This window comes from Pinus tabuliformis, chromosome 2_1, assembly GCF_031772625.1.
Source record: "Pinus tabuliformis cultivar Carrire ecotype Pingquan chromosome 2_1, CPIR1, whole genome shotgun sequence".
In the NCBI taxonomy this organism is placed as follows: Eukaryota; Viridiplantae; Streptophyta; class Pinopsida; order Pinales; family Pinaceae; genus Pinus; species Pinus tabuliformis.
In genome coordinates this window covers 638,254,343-638,272,703 of record NC_142299.1, presented here as the reverse complement: position 1 = coordinate 638,272,703, position 18,361 = coordinate 638,254,343, and the positions used below count along the sequence as shown (strand labels likewise).

General features: G+C 36.8%; 1 protein-coding gene across 1 annotated transcript in view; it reads left to right on the top strand.

The window, feature by feature from the left end:
* The first annotated feature begins 2,615 nt into the window (after nucleotides 1–2,615).
* The window catches only part of LOC149202171 (rho GTPase-activating protein 2-like), a 37,507-nt gene continuing 21,761 nt past the window's right edge, over nucleotides 2,616–18,361 (top strand). Inside the window, exon 1 of the mRNA XM_089403117.1 lies at nucleotides 2,616–3,368. Coding sequence (XP_089259243.1) covers nucleotides 2,860–3,368 — 509 coding nt within the window. The 5' untranslated portion in view covers nucleotides 2,616–2,859. The remainder of the gene's footprint in view (nucleotides 3,369–18,361) is intronic.

The window sequence follows — 18,361 nt, the reverse complement described above, 5'->3', positions numbered from 1 at the left end:
TATAATTTAATGCATTTTAATACACAAACACCAATCATTGGTACAATCAAACTAAATGATTAAAAGAATACATATTCACAATAAAAATTGATTAAGTTGACGAACAATAAATACTAATACAATTAGCACGGCATATATTTGCAGATATATTATTAATTTTTATATAATTAATAGTATTTAATTTTTATAATTATTTAATTCATTTTTAATACACAAACACTAATCATTGGTGCAATCAATATAAATTATTAAAAAAATACATATTCGCAATAAAAATTCTTTAGGTCGACAAACAATAATCACTCATACAATTAACACGGTATATATTTCGAGATATATTATTAATTACGGTATATATGTAATTAATATTATTTGATTTATTTTTAATTTATAAATTTTAATATTTTTATATATAAAAAAGAATATTTAATTATTTAGTGTAATTAATATTATATATATTATGAGTTGTCTTTAGTACGATTTTTAGGAAGTTTTTACGATGAGTTTCTTTGGTAACCTGTGCACAATCCAAGTGCCCTAGGGGCTCCATGTATATACCTTTACTCTGCACAATCCAAGTGCCTTAGGGCCTTTTTAGGGGTGCTAAATCCATATATACCATCAAAAAACCAATTTAAATAACATAAATCAAGATTTCACCCCAAAATTCACTAACATAAATCAAGATTTCACCCCAAAATTCACTGCCAAATTTCGCCACAAGAAAGTCCAAAAAGTCGCACTAAAGACAACTCCTATATATTATTAGGAGTAGTGTTTAAGTGTGATTTTTTGGAGTTTCTAGAAGATTTTTAGGTTGAATAGGGTGAAATTTTTTGTGACAATTTGTGCAAAATAACAAATGGTTTAGTAAATGGGGTATTTGCTTGAACGCTTGTCCCATAAACAACAAAGAGATAAAAGCTTTTGTTATGGAAAAATTCCACAAGCTTACTTGGGATAAGGAGCTAGGAAGAAAGAAAAAATACTATATTGAAGTGTTTAATTCCACTCATAGTCATCAACCAAAAGCATACATAGAGGCCAATATCTCTTGGAGAGTCAAAATTCTTATTGCTCAGTTAAGGACTAATTCTCATCAACTCCCTTGTGAAACAGGGCGCTGGAAAAGGCCAAAAGAAGTGTGGGAGGAAAGAGTATGCATTTTTTGTTCTTCCTCAAAAGTGGAAACGGAAAAAACATTTCATTTTAGAATGTGAGGCCTTCAAAGACAACAAGGAAAATTATGCAGATATGACAACTAGCTCTTGGGATAATCTATTTAGATAGGGGTTTGTCGAGAAGCTGGAAACAATTATTTTGAAGTTTCACAAAAATATGGTCGAATACATCAAGCAGATGAAGAAGCAGTTAAAATAATTTATATTCACCAGTCAAATCTATGATTTCACCAAATCCCTTTCAGAAAAGAAACTTATAATTTCACCAAATCCCTTTCAAAAAAGAAACTTGAAAATTTTCCAAAAATTCATACGTAAAGACTACTCATATTATTAAAATATTTATTATTAACTTGAAAAAATTACAATATTTTATTAATTATATATTAAAATATATATTATTAAATGGAAAATAAACTTGAAAATTTTCAAAAAATTAACACACTTAAAGACTATTCATATTATTAGAATATGAATACCTATTATTAACTTGAAAAAATTACAATATTTTATTAATATAATTATATATTAAAATGTATATTATTAAATAGAAATATCTATACTATTTCTTGAAAAAATTACAATATTTTATTAATTATATATTAAAATGTATATTATTAAATGGAAATATCTGTACTATTTCTGAAACGTGATATTAATTTTAATTTTAAAAATAAAATTACAGTTATTTTAACATAAAAAATTAAAAACCATATTTATGGAAAAATAATTATAATATTAATTAAAAAATTACATTTATTTTAGCGCAAAAATAAAAAAATAAAAAACCCATATTTATAATAAAAAATTATTAATTCAATTTTGTGTCAAAATCTTATGTACCAAAATCCTTGCATCATTAACGCGCAGACAAAATATAGAATATAACATAATGACCAAAACACAAAATTTGGAATGGGAGTAATCTCTTCCGCATTTTATTTTCCACAATTGTTACACATTAATTACTAAAGTCAGCGATATTACTATAAAGTCCGCTATTTTAGATATGGTTTGTTTTACTACTATTTTAGATACGGTTGGCTGTGCACACGCTTTCATTCCCGCATGGTCCACTAGTATATTAATATTATTAATCCATTCGTACATTTAAAAAAAACCCAAAAAAAGGGAGTGAAAATCCGTAGTGCTTTACTCGTGATTATGAACTCAGAATCTGAGTCACATGAAAATTCTGAGATTCAAATGATAAACCCCTCCGACGACTTTTAGAGGAATGTCGGAGCAGAGCGCCAGGTCACATGAAGGCTTCTCGCGACTTCCCGCCGGGGGCTCGTTTAAACGACACACCCATCCCGACAGCGTCACGAGACGGCAAACTGCCACGTCAGTAACACTGACAGAAACGCATCGAAAACTGAGCAAAATGCCTCAACCTTGGCCCCCCCTGCAACGCCGGATTTTTTTGAAAAACAGCTTTTATTGCTTTCTGACCCGCCTCGCCTCCCGGACTGTAACTCCGGCGACGATATTCCCGTTTCACCGACGGCACCTCACTAGCTTCCACCGTCGAGAACGCAGCAGCGGGCAGCGCGAGCTCTAACTGCCGTTGGCAGGCGAGCCATGAAGTAAGGTTGGCCCGAAATCGTCCCTCATTTCAAATCTACCGAAGCTCAACAACGACAAACAACAACAGAGCAGAACAACAGAGAAGGCCATGGCAGAGGTCATGTCATCCTCGCCGCTCCACTATCGCTCAGATGAGTCCCTTACGGCTGCTGATTTCGAAGATGCCACCACTGTTGCAGGAACTTCGATCTTCTCGGCAAGTGATTTCATGACGGCTGGAGATTCTTCTTTCGATGAAACCCCAGCCTCTGAGATAGCGAATCCGTGTAATGACGGCAAAGTTTCTGTCAAGAAATCCAGAAACTGCATATGTCAGAGGAACGACGCCGTTGGCATGAAGATTTGCAAAAATGAGCACAATAATGAGAACAATAACAGTAGTAATGAACAGTTATCTGTTCTAGCAGTTCTCTTAACGACATTTAGGCGATCTTTAGTTGCTTGCCGAGCAAACCGAGAAGAGCCTTCGAACATGGAGATAAGTTGGCCGACAAATGTAAGACATGTTGCGCATGTGACCTTCGACCGTTTTAATGGCTTCCTGGGGTTGCCAGTCGAGTTCGAGCTCGAGATCCCCAGAAGAGTTCCCAGTGCCAGGTTTCTTGCTCGTTTCTGGTCCCTTTTCTTCGTAATTTTAGCTCATACTACCTCTATTCTAATCTCTTAGTAAAATAAATGGAATTACATTTCGTTTACATTTCGAAAAAGTCATTTAAGAGAATTCCTCTGCATTTCTTGCATCACATTGAGATTTTCCCCAGATTTTCGTTGCTCCTCATCTTGGCTGAATTTTGAAAAAATCCCTTTCTTCGTAATTTTAGCTCTTACTACCTCCATTCTAATCTCTTAGTGAAATAAATGGAACTACATTTCGTTTAGATTTCGAAAAAGTCATTTAAGAGAATTACTTTGCATTTCTTGCATCACATTGAGATTTTTCCCCAGATTTTCGTTCCTCCTCATTTTGGCTGAATTATGAAAAATTCATTTAGCATAATTACTATGAATTTCTGGCATCTTGCATCAAATTTATTTGTTTATTTCTTTTTGCTTCATGTTTTAGAAGAGATTATTGTTATTATTTTGAAAATTCTTTGAGAAATGCATACCAAGGGCGGCTGCACAGTTTGCAGCAGACTCATTCAGCTTAGGTGTAACGTGTGAGTTATGAGGGTTAATTATTCCATAAAAATCGCTCAAAGACTTGTACACGGTCTCATACTTTTTGAAAGTCATGCCTTTTAGATGCAGCGGAACTCAGATGTTGGAACCCTGGTGGATACTGGCGAATTAATGTCCCGTCGGCGAATATATCATTATGTTGGACTCGAGACAAGTATTCACAGCGGCGAATTGTCTTTCAGTTAGTGTTTATGCATGCCAATGTTTAAATCTATTTTTTGTTCCAACTTGGTTATCTGTTTCAGTTTCAGGTTTTCTATTTTTGGTGACCTCGGAATTAATTATATGTTTTGTTTTCCCAGAAATTTCGACTTTTCTTCCTTTCAATTCCATTTTCTTGGTTCCATGGCTCACATTACGTTAAGTTTGTGCGTTTTCTAATTATTTGTTTTGTAGAATATCTTATGCCTTTCTTTCACAAATTGTTGTTTGATGGATTGTTCTGTCTAGAACAATGTTGCGATAATGTGGCAACTGTCGCCTCCCCAGGTGCTGTGAGAATGCGAGTGTCTAGTTAACTTCGAGCCCTGATCTTTGTCAGGTCAAAATTGAAATATGTTATCATACAAACTGCTTAGCTTATAATTGTGATAATGTGGCGAGTGTCGCCTCCCGAGGCGCTGTGAGAATGCGGGTGTTTAGTAAACTTCGAGTTATGTTTTAGCCCTAATCTTTGTCTGTTCAAAGTTGAAAAATGTTGTCCTACAAACTGCTTTTAATAAGCTTATAATTGTTTTCACAGATTTTCTCGGTAGCTTTAGTTTTTCTAAGTACTTGTTTTCTAGAATATCTTATGCCTTACTTTCACAAATTGTTGTTTGAATGGATTGTTCTGTCTGGAACAATGCTATGACAATGTGCCAAGTGTCACCTGCCGAGGCTATGTGAGAATGCGGTTGTGTAGTAAGCATGAAGTTATGTTCCCCTAATCTTTGTCAGCCCAAAATTGAAAGATTTTGTCATACAAACTGTTTTTCATGAGCAAATAATTGTTTCCACAGATGTACTCAATAGTTTTTGCTCTTCATCTTTTCTGAAAGTTTCCCTTATTTTCATTTCCCCAATTTCCGAGCTTTATAGGAAATTACATAGCCTGCTATGAATGACCGATCTAGGGTTGATACTCTCTCCAACAAAGTGGCCAGTCTGCCCTCTGTTGGATTTGCAGCAAGCATGTGCTGTGTAACGTGTTTCTTGAGTTTTCCATCTTGGTGTTCTTACGGTTCCATAAAGTTTTGAACCATCTTTGCATCAGTCTTGGTCTTCATCTCGGTCTTTTTATTCCTAAGTGACTTTTGGAAAAATAAGCTTGTCGTTACTAGTGATCATTAATGCCATTTCTGTGAAAAGAAATATTCTGCATTCCACATACATTCTTCATATACTTTCTGCACAGTTGTTTTAATCTTGCAGGGTATTTTATTTTTGTTCCTGTTTTACAAAAGTTCTTTTGGGCTAAGGTTCTTCTTATTTTAAGAACAATTCTGTGGTAGACTTGTTACATGTCAATAGAGAACTTTTCTAAACTATCTTTTGTAAAAATGAAATTGCATTGCTTTAATGACGGTCATTTTAGTGAGCTCCTGTCTGTTGCTTTTGTTGCTATTTTGACTATTATTAATTTTCAAAGGATGATTTTTTGGGGTGTTTGTTTCTTCATTTGCGTTGCCCTGGCACCTGTAAACCTAATTTTTGTTGTAATATTTTCCCACAATATTGTGTCTTCTGAAAGAGTGTTGATTCAACATATAGAGTTTCACTGTTCACATGGTTTTAGTTGTATATAACTTTCTTTTTCCTTACTAATAATTCATTTTTGGTGTTTCAATAAGTATTTGCAGTCTTGTTAATTCATGTTTTGTTTTCTTATATGCCTCTATTTTTAGTTTTTGTTCTGTGGTTATGGGTTAAGCCAAAGTTGGTGGCTAGATTATATTGGGATTTTTGAGTCTCTCTCTCCTTGTTGGTCACTGGTTTTACTTGGGATTGTTTTGTTATATGGACACTTAAAAGTTTCAGATTAATATCTTAGTTTCCTCTCATTGGAGTATTTGTAATGCGCTTTTTGATATTATAAATCATATTGTAATGTTACTATGTGATTCTTATGTTAAAAAGAACTTGGGTGCTAACTTTCCAAATTTTGTATCATAGGAGTTTAAGGGTTAAGGCCCCATGAAGTGTAGGATGCACGAACATTTCTGTGGATTTTTTCTATGCTGTTCACTTTACAAGAAATGTAATTAAAGAGCTTTTTTACTAAATTACCTTGGAACTACATAAAAAATTGAATTGAAATGGAGTAATGTATGTCCATCTTCTTTATTGGCAATAAGTAATCATGCATAGGAAGAGCGTGATTTGAGGTAGGAAGTACCACCCTATTTGTAATCATAGGAAAATCAAATCAGGGGTATTAATTCTCTTCTTAACCCCACTGTTCAACTTGATTCTATCTGTTGGTCACCTTGAGAATTGAGGGGTTCCATGTTCCAAGCTCATGTCTTTTGTTCTGTACTCTTGTTATTGGTTCTATGTCCTTTTACAAGTTTTTTGGTGGCCTCCCTAGATTATTATTGGGCTTCTCATCTATAGTTATAAGGAGATTGAATTGAGAGATGACTCTAAAAACTTATTGTTACAATGTTTAGAACTTTGGAGTGTATTTGGCCTTTGTCCTAGTTGGGGTTGACAAAGAGGCATTGATACATATTTTTTCCTTGATTTGGTTAGGGCAAGCAAGGAGACCATGATTTGGTTGTTGCGAGTAAGGTGTTTTGTGGCTAGAACAAAAAATATTCTTTTTTAGAAGCGTTGAGGCAACATGCGTTTTCTCTTGACTTGTTTAGGGTTGGCAAGGGTTGTGTTGTCGCAAATTGCTTGAGATTTGAGGGAGAATTGGTTTTGTGCCCATTGCTCCTTTGTTGTTTTATTGCCCTAACTTGTGATGACATTCATGTATGAATTCCCATCAATGGGTGGCGAATCCATCCCTTGGAAACCTATTTTACAAGTGTACATAATTAAAATAAGTATTCACGTGACAAAGTGAATTTTATATATTATCGTTTTCCTTTGGTTTTGTAAGAAATGAATCTGATAACATTACCTTTTTGTTCAAGATGTTGTCTTTCAAGGTGATGTTGATAAATAGATTATAATGCTTGTGCTCTTTTCATGCATTTAACTACCTTTGCATTATTGTCCAAGTTGTTATAATTTGAATTAGAGCTGCCTCAAAGGATATGCTTAAGGATTGTTTGGTTCTTGAGGTTGTTTGAGTGAGTTTAAGGGCAAATTTTCTTTTGGTAAATAAAGACTGCAAGGTTATATTATTTGGAAAAGAGAAAGAATAACAATGATTGGGATACAAACATTAAGTAATACACCAAGGAAGGTGTGCCACTCTAAATGGAAAGAGACCAAGTCCATGGAATAAAAGAAGGATATCCTTGTGATCCCTACTACATGTAAATATTGAACCATGTGAAAAATATCCTTAAAATAGTCGGGCACAAAAGTTCCAAATCAAATACCATAATCAAGGTTAAAACATGGTTTGAACATGGTTTATTGCAAGCTAGTAGTGGACCTTCTAGTGGAGTGCACCTCCTATGAGAGAGTGCCTAGAAAACGGGGTGAATAAAAAATAGGTAAATGAATACGAAGGTGGAGAAGTGGATATGGAGCATGCATAACTAATCCTCAAAAACTGTGCAAGCTCAACCAACTCCTCAACATGTGTGTCCAGTCAACTATTAGTTAACAAGGTGGCATGTGTGCATGTGAATGAAGGCAAAATAACCTTCAATGAATATTTATGAGGGCAACCACTCTTAAGATATTATTTTTTTAATATGGGTGGCCTAAACATGTTCCAAAGAAAAATGCTACTCTCAAGTTGTATACCACATGGCAATAAGTTGCAATCCTTAGTGATTTTTTTTGTTTTTTTTTGTTTTTACTTTTGGTGTATTATTTTTATTTTTATTCTCTTTTTTTTTCTTCTTATATTTGGTTTGTATTTTTTGTTCATTATGTAAATTGAGGCTTAGGGAATGGGACCTTAATCAAGGTTTAAAATTCAATAATAAAATAGGCCAATAATGTAGCACTTCAACCTTAGGTTTGGGTTTGACTAACCAACAATAAAATATGCGAAAGCACTTTTGCATGTTCACACATGGAAAAGGTGATATAATGAAATATGCTCAATGAGAGGCTAGTTATGAAGGAAAAACTACATGAACATGGATGAAATGCATCATGCATCTTCTAGGAGTGGGTAAATGATGGAATATGGGCAAAATATGATTTTTGAATGGATGGTACATGTTACCCATATACATACATGGGTAACCTTAGGAGAAAATATTCCTTTTATGATGCAACTTGCTAGACAACAACCCTTATATGATCCATAGATAGCCAACCTCATATACCTCTCGCCCATTCTTTGGTTGGTACATTCATTGGTCTAGCTTACTCATTTGATTATGATGGGTCATCTATTCTTAAGGTATGTTAACCATTTTTGCATTCGAGTGCTTCATTTATTGTTTATGGCTTTCTGGTATGAATTAGGGGTTGAACTTGGACTACATGCCATTGTTTTTGCCTTGGTGGTTATCATTTGCCCCTAGTCTAGTGTGACCTTCCTTAAGGTCTTTCTTTCACTGTTTAGGAGGGGCACAAATAGGAGGATTTGATGATGGTAGTGTTCCATGTTATTTATACTAAACACTTGTCATCATTCCCCTCATTTCATTATCCCATCTTTTGATTGGTTGTTAATCGCTCGTACTGGTTCCCTGTTGGGCTTGTCTTATGAGAAGAAGGGGTTTGAAATACCCAAGGTTGATGTAGCTATAAGAAAAGAAAAAGCATAACCCAAATGTTAAAATGCAGAAGAATGGCAAGGGATGTAAAGCAATAAAAAGCCAATTATAGCTTGAGCTCTACCCCTTCTTGTATAACCACTCATCCTTGAGTGTGTCTATGTATATCACACCTATCAAGGTAAAAGGAACTCTCAAAGAACATTGTGACCTAAAGCGATGAATTACCCATCATCAAAGGGGGATTATATTATCATTATTACATGATAAATCAATGAAGCTTGTTAAACAAGGCTCCAAATTAAATGAAGAAAAAGGCAAATAGGAGGCTTGGAAAACAAAGACAAGGGAAGGTAACTCAAGCAGCTAAGTGCTCCCTCTACAAAGGTGTTCATGAATGATGGTTTTTACACAACCTAGTATATGACCATGATACCTTTCATGAAGTAAACCCCAAGCTATAAGTATAACACATACCACTTGCACCTATCATTTGAAGGGTTAGCCTAGTGTGTGATAACCCTTCCATACCTAAGTATGATAACTTGTATACAAGCATAACCTAAAGACATTTGAAGATAATACTTGTCTAAAGTACTTCAATGGCTTTGACATTGAATATGGCACACTTTGATGCTCTTATGGTTCTTGTACCCATGATTCTTATTTCACTTAATTCCATAGAGTTTGTGCTAGATTGTTCTTGTAGATGCAGCCTGGATCCCTTGAGGGATGATATGATACTTCTCGAGCACTTTAGAGATGATGTCCAACCACTTTTATGATGATGCAGAGCACATAGGCACCTTTTGATGGACATTGAACTTGAGGTTGACTTGGGATAGTTGATGAGGCACTCCCTCAGCCTTGGGACCTTTTACATTCATGATATAGACTTGGATGTTGCTTAGAGATCAAGTGCACCCAAGAGATAACAAGACACCCCTAGGTTGGCATGATACCTTCTTAATAGATATTGCTCTTCTATTGATAATGGTTGAAGATGATGATAACTTGGGACCCCTTTGGAGGGGATTTTACACCTTCTACCATAGTGATGTCATGTCCTAGCATGATGACATCAGCCTTATGATGTATTTGATGATGATGTGGGCTTTCTAGAGGATGGCATGGGATTGAGAGGGTTTTTCTTTGGTGTTGAGGCACCATTTTGATGAGGAAATATGTCTTATGGGACGAGACAAACCCCTTGGGTTATCCTTTGCTCCTTGTCATGGGGAGACATGCCGTTTTGGATGATGACATCACCCTTGGAGGCTTTTCTACTCATGTGTGGGTTAATTAAGGCGTATTTTCATGTTATTGCATTATTTTGGCTATCTTTGGGGGTTGGCTTGATGATCTATTCATCTTGTATCACGGTTAACTTGTTTTTCGAGGCTTTTAGAGAAAATTAGAGGTAAAATTGAATTGGTTAGCCTCATATATGTAGGGTGTTAATTTGTCTCTAGGATTCATGGTCACACTTCGATCATAACTTCTCTTGATTAGTGTTCTTCTCTTTTGTGCAATATGGAGGCCTAATCAGGGTTGCGGGGGAGCACCCCCCCGAATCTGCTCTTGAAGTGTGCTCCCAAAAAAAGTTGCACTCCCTGCCAATTCAGGAGCGATAGAGGGAGTTATTGAAGATTGGAAACAAGAATTTTTGACTAGGGCAGCCTAATATTCAAGCCTATGGCCCCTTAGTATTGATATGCAATTCATGGTAATCTTAAATTCTGAAAGTAAAAGTGACATTCTCCTTTATCTTTCATTTTCATCCTTTTACTTAAATTTTTAACATTACCATGAAATGACTTAGGATGTTTGAGAGTGGTTCTGACCTCATTGGATTTCATATGAAGAAAGTAGAATTTTAGATCTTGCTCAAAATCCAACAAATTTATCAGTTTTTCAAGATTTGAAGATTGGGGGGATTGCAATTTTCCATTGGATTTTGTCATGTACTAGGGTATGGAACTCGTATTTAATCAAGAGCACCAAGCCCTCTATTTACCTTGATGTTAGTGACATTGGTTGTCGAACTCCTCTATCATGACCATACTAAAAATGTACCCATCACTCAAACAAAATCTTGACTTGACATGCTACATTTTTACTATCTTATGTTAATGCTTAGAAGGTGATATTAATGACACAGATCCCAAGATAGGCAATGATTTTGATGATATGTGGGTATTCATTGTAGCATGATTTTTTTGGATGGTAGAGGCCATCTAGAGCCTTTTTGTTGAAGTATTTTCGGTTCAAAGATGGATTGCACTCGATGCTATTTTGGTTATGTGCACTCTTACATGCTATATAAACGAGAACTTGTAATTTGTGGACCTATGTTTGATGAAAATTATAACTACTATGTGAATGATGTTATATGGTTTAATCCATGTTTTTATGTTCTTTATCACCAATTCATCATTCTACATTCTTTTGTTGACACATATGCATCAAAATATATAAAAATATATATTATATAAAATTCACCCCCGACTCGAGAGCTTTTGAAAATGTCGATTCCTTCTCCCACTCCCAAGTAACCTTGGGCCTAATGGAGCAACTTCTCTTGGGTGGAATTTTGATGTGATGTGATTTTTTTTCATGCATGCTTATGGTGGATCTTGGATGTTGCATGGTGAATTAAGTTAGTTTATTTGCCTTATCTTGGTATTATGTTCGATGGGATGAATGATCTTGTGCTAAGTTAGTTTATTTGGTATTTGCTTCATTGTCCTTTGTTAAGCTAAATTGTCCTTCCAAGTATTTTAGGCATAGAGATAGGTCGTTCTTTCCCTTAATCATCCAAAAAATTGAGAACGTAAATCTCAAACCCTAAGGTAGGTTAATTTATTTGGTATTTTCTTCATTGTCCTTTGTTGTGCTAAACCCTTCCTCCAAGTATTTTAGGAATAGAGATAGGTTGTTCTTTCTTTTAATCATCTAGAAAATTGAGAATCTAAATCTCAAACCCTAGGGTAGGTTAGTTTATTTGGTATTTGCTTCGTTGTCCTTTGTTGAGCTAAATTGTTTCTCCAAGTATTTTAGGAATAGAGATTGGTCGTTCTTTACCTTAATCATCCGAAAAATTGAGAACCTAAATCTCAAATGTTAGGGTAGGTGTTTATTTTCCTAGACTCCATATGCCCTATATTGAGAAGGCACTAGTCCATCTCCCTTGTGGCATTATTTTAAAGTATAATACTGTTTTTCTATTTTATTTGATGGTAAATTAGAGATAGGCCGTTCTTTTCGTTAATCATCCAAAAAATTGAGAACCTAAATCTCAAACCCTAAGGTAGGTTAGTTTATTTGGTATTTGATTCATTGTCCTTTGTTGTGCTAAACCCTTCCTCCAAGTATTTTAGGAATAGAGATAGGTCGTTCTTTCTTTTAATCATCCAGAAAATTGAGAATTTAAATCTCAAACCCTAGGGTAGGTTATTTTATTTGGTATTTGCTTCATTGTCCTTTGTTGAGCTAAATTGTTCCTCCAAGTACTTTAGGAATAGAGATCGGTCATTCTTTCCCCTAATCATCTGAAAAATTCAGAAACTAAATCTCAAACGTTAGGGTAGGTTAGTTTATTTTCCTAGACTCCATATGCCCTAAGGCACTAGTCCATCTCCCTTGTGGCATTATTTTAAAGTATAATACTGTTTTTCTATTTTATTTGATGGTAAATTAGGGTTGAATTACAATTTTTTTTTTGTATTTTTAGCATTTAATGACTTTGATGTATGCACTAGGGTTAGACATTGTGCAAAAATGCATTAGAGAGGCAAAATTAAAGTTTTTCATGCATTTTCAACTATTTTCTAAGGTTGACGTCCAAGATTATTTGGTGTTTCATGCCTTATTAATCGTCAAAATTTGTTGTAAATTTTTCCCTAGTTTACTCTTTAATTTAGCGTTCATTTCACATGGTTTATTCACTATTGTCACATCTATTTGTTGTTGTTACAAATTGTTGTTTTGCTACAATTTGCTAGTTCAAAACCCTAGTTTATATTAGACTTGAATATTAGCTTGGTTTGGTGTGTTTGAGAAATTAATTTTAGAGTCTTTAGTCCACCCCTAGCCTTTAGATTAACCTATAGCTCACTCGAACTCAATTCCAGAATTTACTCCTCCATCCACCTTAAACCCTAATTTGCAATACCTTCATCCAGTGGATTTGTATTATAGGATCCTTAGGGGAACTTAGCTTAAGATCCTTTGGTTACTTGATCCCTAAGCCCTATAAGGGAAGCCTCCCTTATGTTGGATTTTGTCCTTCATTAAAATAGAGGGGAGTAGTTGTTGAGGTGAAAGTGGTGACACTCTCTCATGTTGCACCTTGTTTAGGTTGCCTAGTGAGGCTTTCCACTAGGATGTTAGATTTTGCTGTAACAATATTGTTATTGCTCAAACTAGCAAGAGTCCTAGGTGGGGATTCTAAACGACAACTACTAGCTCAAGGGTAACAATGGAGCAACAATGGAGTGATAGCTCTTTATGGACTTTCACCGATGGGAGGAGACCTAGTATAAAGGGGAATCACTAGATGAGTTGGTCAATACGAGGATGAGGAGTGATTCCTAAGGCTTATTCACAAGAGAGACTCATTTGTATGGATTTCTTGCTTGGGAAGCAAGGTGATAGGCTCTCTAGGAAGGACTAAAGGATTCTTGAGGCTACGATTTGGGAATATATCTTGTAAAGATGATTCCTTGGTCTAAAAATCCTTATGGAGAATTGTTCTTTGTATGATCTTTGTGGAATTGGAGTTGTTAGGTTGTGGGACCACACGAGACCAATTGGACCCATAATCAGGTCAAGGAAGTGGAATTGATCACTTAAGGAGGAACTTGACATAATTGTAGAAGAGGAGGATCAATGGACAAATCTTCTTGGAATAAAGTGTAATGATCCAAATGAGGTCACTAGCCAAGGGAAACCTAGGACAAGAAACAATCCTTGGGCTAGGGCTTCCAATATCTCGAGATCCCATCGTTAGAATTTCGTGAAATTTTAGGTCCTCTGGAGGAAACCCCAATGCATTTATGGGCAAGAGATCGAAGTCTTTTGATGCCTAGAACATGAGATAAATGATGTCCTATGGAGGCTAGGCCTAGAAAGAGGAAGAGAGGTGAGAAAAATAAGCTTTGAAAGTGACCACCTATGGAAGGATTACTGTCTTGTCCTTTGGGAGAGATGGAGTCAAGGTGAATTTATTGTTTGAAAATAATTCACCCAATCAAGGAGGCTTTCAGGCAACTTCGCATGGCATTAGGGCATGAGAGCAATGACTTCAAGGACTTTATACTTCGATTTGTAGTAATTGATGAATTATCGAGATGTATTTAACACAAATTGTCTTTAGGAACATTTACCGATTCATACATGACCCATGGCATGATGCAACACTATAAAAGATCAAAATTTCCACCAATTCGTATAGGAAAGAAGTAAATTTCAGACTTGTATAACGAAAATCCCATCAACATTCATGTGACAAAGTAAATAACAATAATAAACATGAAAATGAGCATTTACATGTACAAAAGATTATATCCGATCATCAAATTATGCCAATAATGAAGCTCCAAGATGAGAAATAAATCCAAACATGAAAATCCATCCATATCATCCACACTCGTCCTCTAAAAGGGATATCGAAAATCTCACAAGAGCTAATAACCTAATCCAAGTGATGATCATTAGAATGAATCACCGCACTTCTATTTATACAATCGCTAATGAGTTCGATTTGCCCAATTAGGCCTATTTGAGCCCCAAATAATAAAATAATGTGCAATAATAACATTCCTTGGTGACAAACCCACCAAGATAGCTCAATAACATAATAATAAGCCTCTCAAGAGGGTCAAATGATCAATAAAGTGAGTCGTTGGGCCTTTGAGGAGGCCTAATGAAGTCCATAATGTGTGCTATGATGTGGGAATGTACCTCAAATATAGTCGACAAGGGGTTGGCCCCTTGTTTTCAAGCAAATCCTTGTGGTGCCCCAAAGCGAATGTGAGGGGCACAAGGACATCCTCATGGGTCTCCAAGTGGATCAAAAATGCCTGTAAACCATCTATAAGGGCTAGGATGATGTCATAAGCCCTCTGTGGTGCTCATCTGGATCTTGAATCATCTATCCAAGTGTATGATGGAAGTGTGGAGTTGAATGGGCATGGTGGACCAGATGCATCATCCTCATTCAAAAGGTGGAACATGGGCAATCAATGAGTGGTGTTGGGGATCCATAAAGTACTCTCTGTTATAGTGGAGGTCCATGGCTTTCAACGCTCACCCTACAAGTGTCAATGTGGCCCTCTGGAGGGCCAAGACCCTGTATAGGGAGACCAAGCCCCAAATGGAAACCCACTTGCAATCCTGCATAAGATCCAATGCATCCCCTTGCCCTCCAATACAAAAAATCATTAGAATAATCAAGTAAAAGAGCTTACAAGTCATGGAACCAATGGGGCACTTCATGGTGGCATGCCCTTCCATAGTGGGCTTTGGTATGTACAAGTGTCTCCAAGCTCAATAGGGGGTTAATCAAGGACCCTATTAGGTGGTTTCAACCTTTAAAGGGGGTGACATGTCCATGGTACACCCCTCAAGTGGTAGGTGGCAAATGATATGGTAATGGAACAGAGTGGGGATCAGGGGAATCATTTAGGCCTCATGTCATGGTGCAAGGGTAACTATAACAAGGGAAGCTAACACTTGGGTATATGAGTGTAGGAAGGACTAATCGTGGTACATTAGTTACCCCGACCTTTTTTTTTCAACCCTTCTTCATATGCCTTTTCCCTTTGATTGATTTTATTTCATAACTGCTTGGGGCTCCAGGGGATGAGAGCATGATGTGTAATATATAGCAGTGGATACCCCCCTTAAGGTGGGGCAGTTCATCGCCCACCAGTGGTTGGGACAATCATGGGTTCCTTAATGATGGAGGGGGCTTATCTAGGGCCCATTGTAACTAGGATGATGGCCATGGATAAGGGGTAGAGCTCATGTTTGGCTAAATTTGTATGTTGCAGCCATCTTTTGCATTTTGTGGTACATTTCTTGTTGAGAGTGGCCAAATTATGCTTTTTCTTTTATTTTAGCTGCATCAACCTTCGGGGCATCATTCTAGGCCCAACCAAGGTGTGGACAAGGGAGGGGGAGGCTAACACTATGTGGACCCATGCAAACTTGGATGGGAAAAGAGATGAATGAGGCCAAAATAAGTGGATAATGATGTATATGGTGTCGGGAAAGGACCAGACAACCAAAGTCGAGATTTCCCATGTAGTGCCAACCCTAAGGTCAATAAAGGAGACCCCACGAGAGTAGGATACAAGGCTTACCACGAGATCGGGCAGTGGAGATAAGAGTACAAACCTAGCCCACTCTTTCTGCCGAATCCCCCCACCAATCCATGCTCCAAAGTGACCATGGCAAGTAAGGAAAATTACTCCACTATGCTAATGAAAAGCCATACCTTTGGGGTCGGGAGGCCCACCTTCAAACATACAATCATAACAAGTGGGTGAGTGACCACATGGCTGGCTCAGGTGGCAGAGATATTAGCACATCGAGTTATCTGGTGGCTGTAAGGGGTTGCTGGCTACCTGTTGAGGACTGTCTAGGAGAAGAAATTTCTCCTATATATACTACGCACGGGTGGTGGGTAATAAGTAACTAGGCAAATTGATGAATCGATAATGAGAGGGACACAACTTCTAAGAAAACCACTAGAAAAGTACCCCACCAAGCTAGAGGATATTAAGAGTAAGACTTGAAACCATTATGCATTGACTAAGTGAAATTAATCACTAGAACATCATGAGCACAAGAGAAAGGTAATAGGAGATTTCTCCACCAATAATTAATGATGGTGTAGCACTTGCAACAAAATAAATATACCTAATATATCATTGAAGCAACCTCCACCAATAATACAAACATGATATTTAGTGTGATAAGCTAAAATGAGTGAAAGAATATTGGAAATGATATCTCCAAGTCATATTGTAAGAGTGCTAGCTTCTTCCTTAGTTGTCCAAGGGGTGGGTAAACCATGAGGGTAGTGACAAAATAACATGTGTAATATGGTATTCCCCCTTGTATTTGCAACTGGTACATAGAAAGTCCAAGGGTGCCACACTGCAAGTGCCATGAAATGGTCCTCAAACACTCTATACAATATATGTTGTAATACCAACAAAAATGATGGACCATGAAATCGACAACAAGAGGGACTTAATGAAGCAAGATGCAACAAGACAAACCATTGAAGGAAAATAGCTAAATTAGAGCAACTTTGTTGAACTAGGCACCTTAGACAAAACTGTTTGCTGGACATTATGAAGGAAAGAATAAGGAAACCATGCCCATTGCTACTATAAGAGGCACTAAAAAAAGATAGCAAGCAGGAGAGCGATGTTAGAGCACACTAGGTGAAGTAGAGAGGTATAGAAGTATAAGAGTACATGACATTCTCTAAGCTTGTAGAGATTTCGTCTTTATGAACCTTCTTTACTTTTGTAATTAACCGTTGATTGACAGGATCCAAAACACCAATGACTAATGCCGTTAGAGAATAAATATAGACCCACAGATTAATTAAAACCACTTCTACCTTCCTTTATCTCATTGAAAGTAACTTGAAACCACGAGGTCTGTAGTGTTCAACATTTCAATGATGAGGTGTTTCATGGTCATGTTGCCATCTATATGTAGGTTGCATGGCAAGCAAAAGATTCCCTTCAGATATTGCCCCCATTGTGTGTTAGTTATAAATCCAAATGCTTGAATATAATGGCCATTTAATGGTTGGATGTGACTAGCAATAAGAGGAGAGGATATGTGTTTGATTGATATCACCTCTCTTAATGATTACTCTCTTTGTTCTGTTACCCACCATTTTGTGGGTGATATCCCTAGAAGTTTTTTTTTTCTCCATGATGGTCCTCAGCTAGCAGCCAGTAGCCCCTCGCAGCCACCAACTAGTTCGATGTGTCATTTCTCCACCACCTGAGCCAGCCATGTGGTCCCTCACCCATCTGTCATGATCGTATGTTTGAAGGTGGGCCTCCCAAACCTAAAGGTATGCCTTGTTATTTGGTAATTGAGTATTCTAGTTTATTTATCATGGAAACTTTGGGCATGGATTAATGGGGGGATTTGACGGAAAGAGTGGTCTAGGTTTGTGCTCTTGTCCCCTAGGTCTCTTTTGGGATGTTAACCTTGCACCCTAGTCCCGTGGGATCTCTTTTACTGACCTATTGGTTTTAGGGATGGTACTACATGGGAAACCCTAATTTTGGTTGCGTGGTCCCACTCCCCGATTCACATATATTACTCCTCTTTCGCTAATTACACCCCCAACTATCTTTCATCCCACCTGGGTCCACATTCCTCCACTGGATCCACATAGGGTTAGCCACCCCCTCCCCTTGCCCCACATCTTGGGTTGGGCTTGGAATGATGCCCAGAGGTTGATGCAACTAAAAGAAAATAAAAAGCATAATTGACCACATTCAACAGGAAATTGTACCACAAAATTCA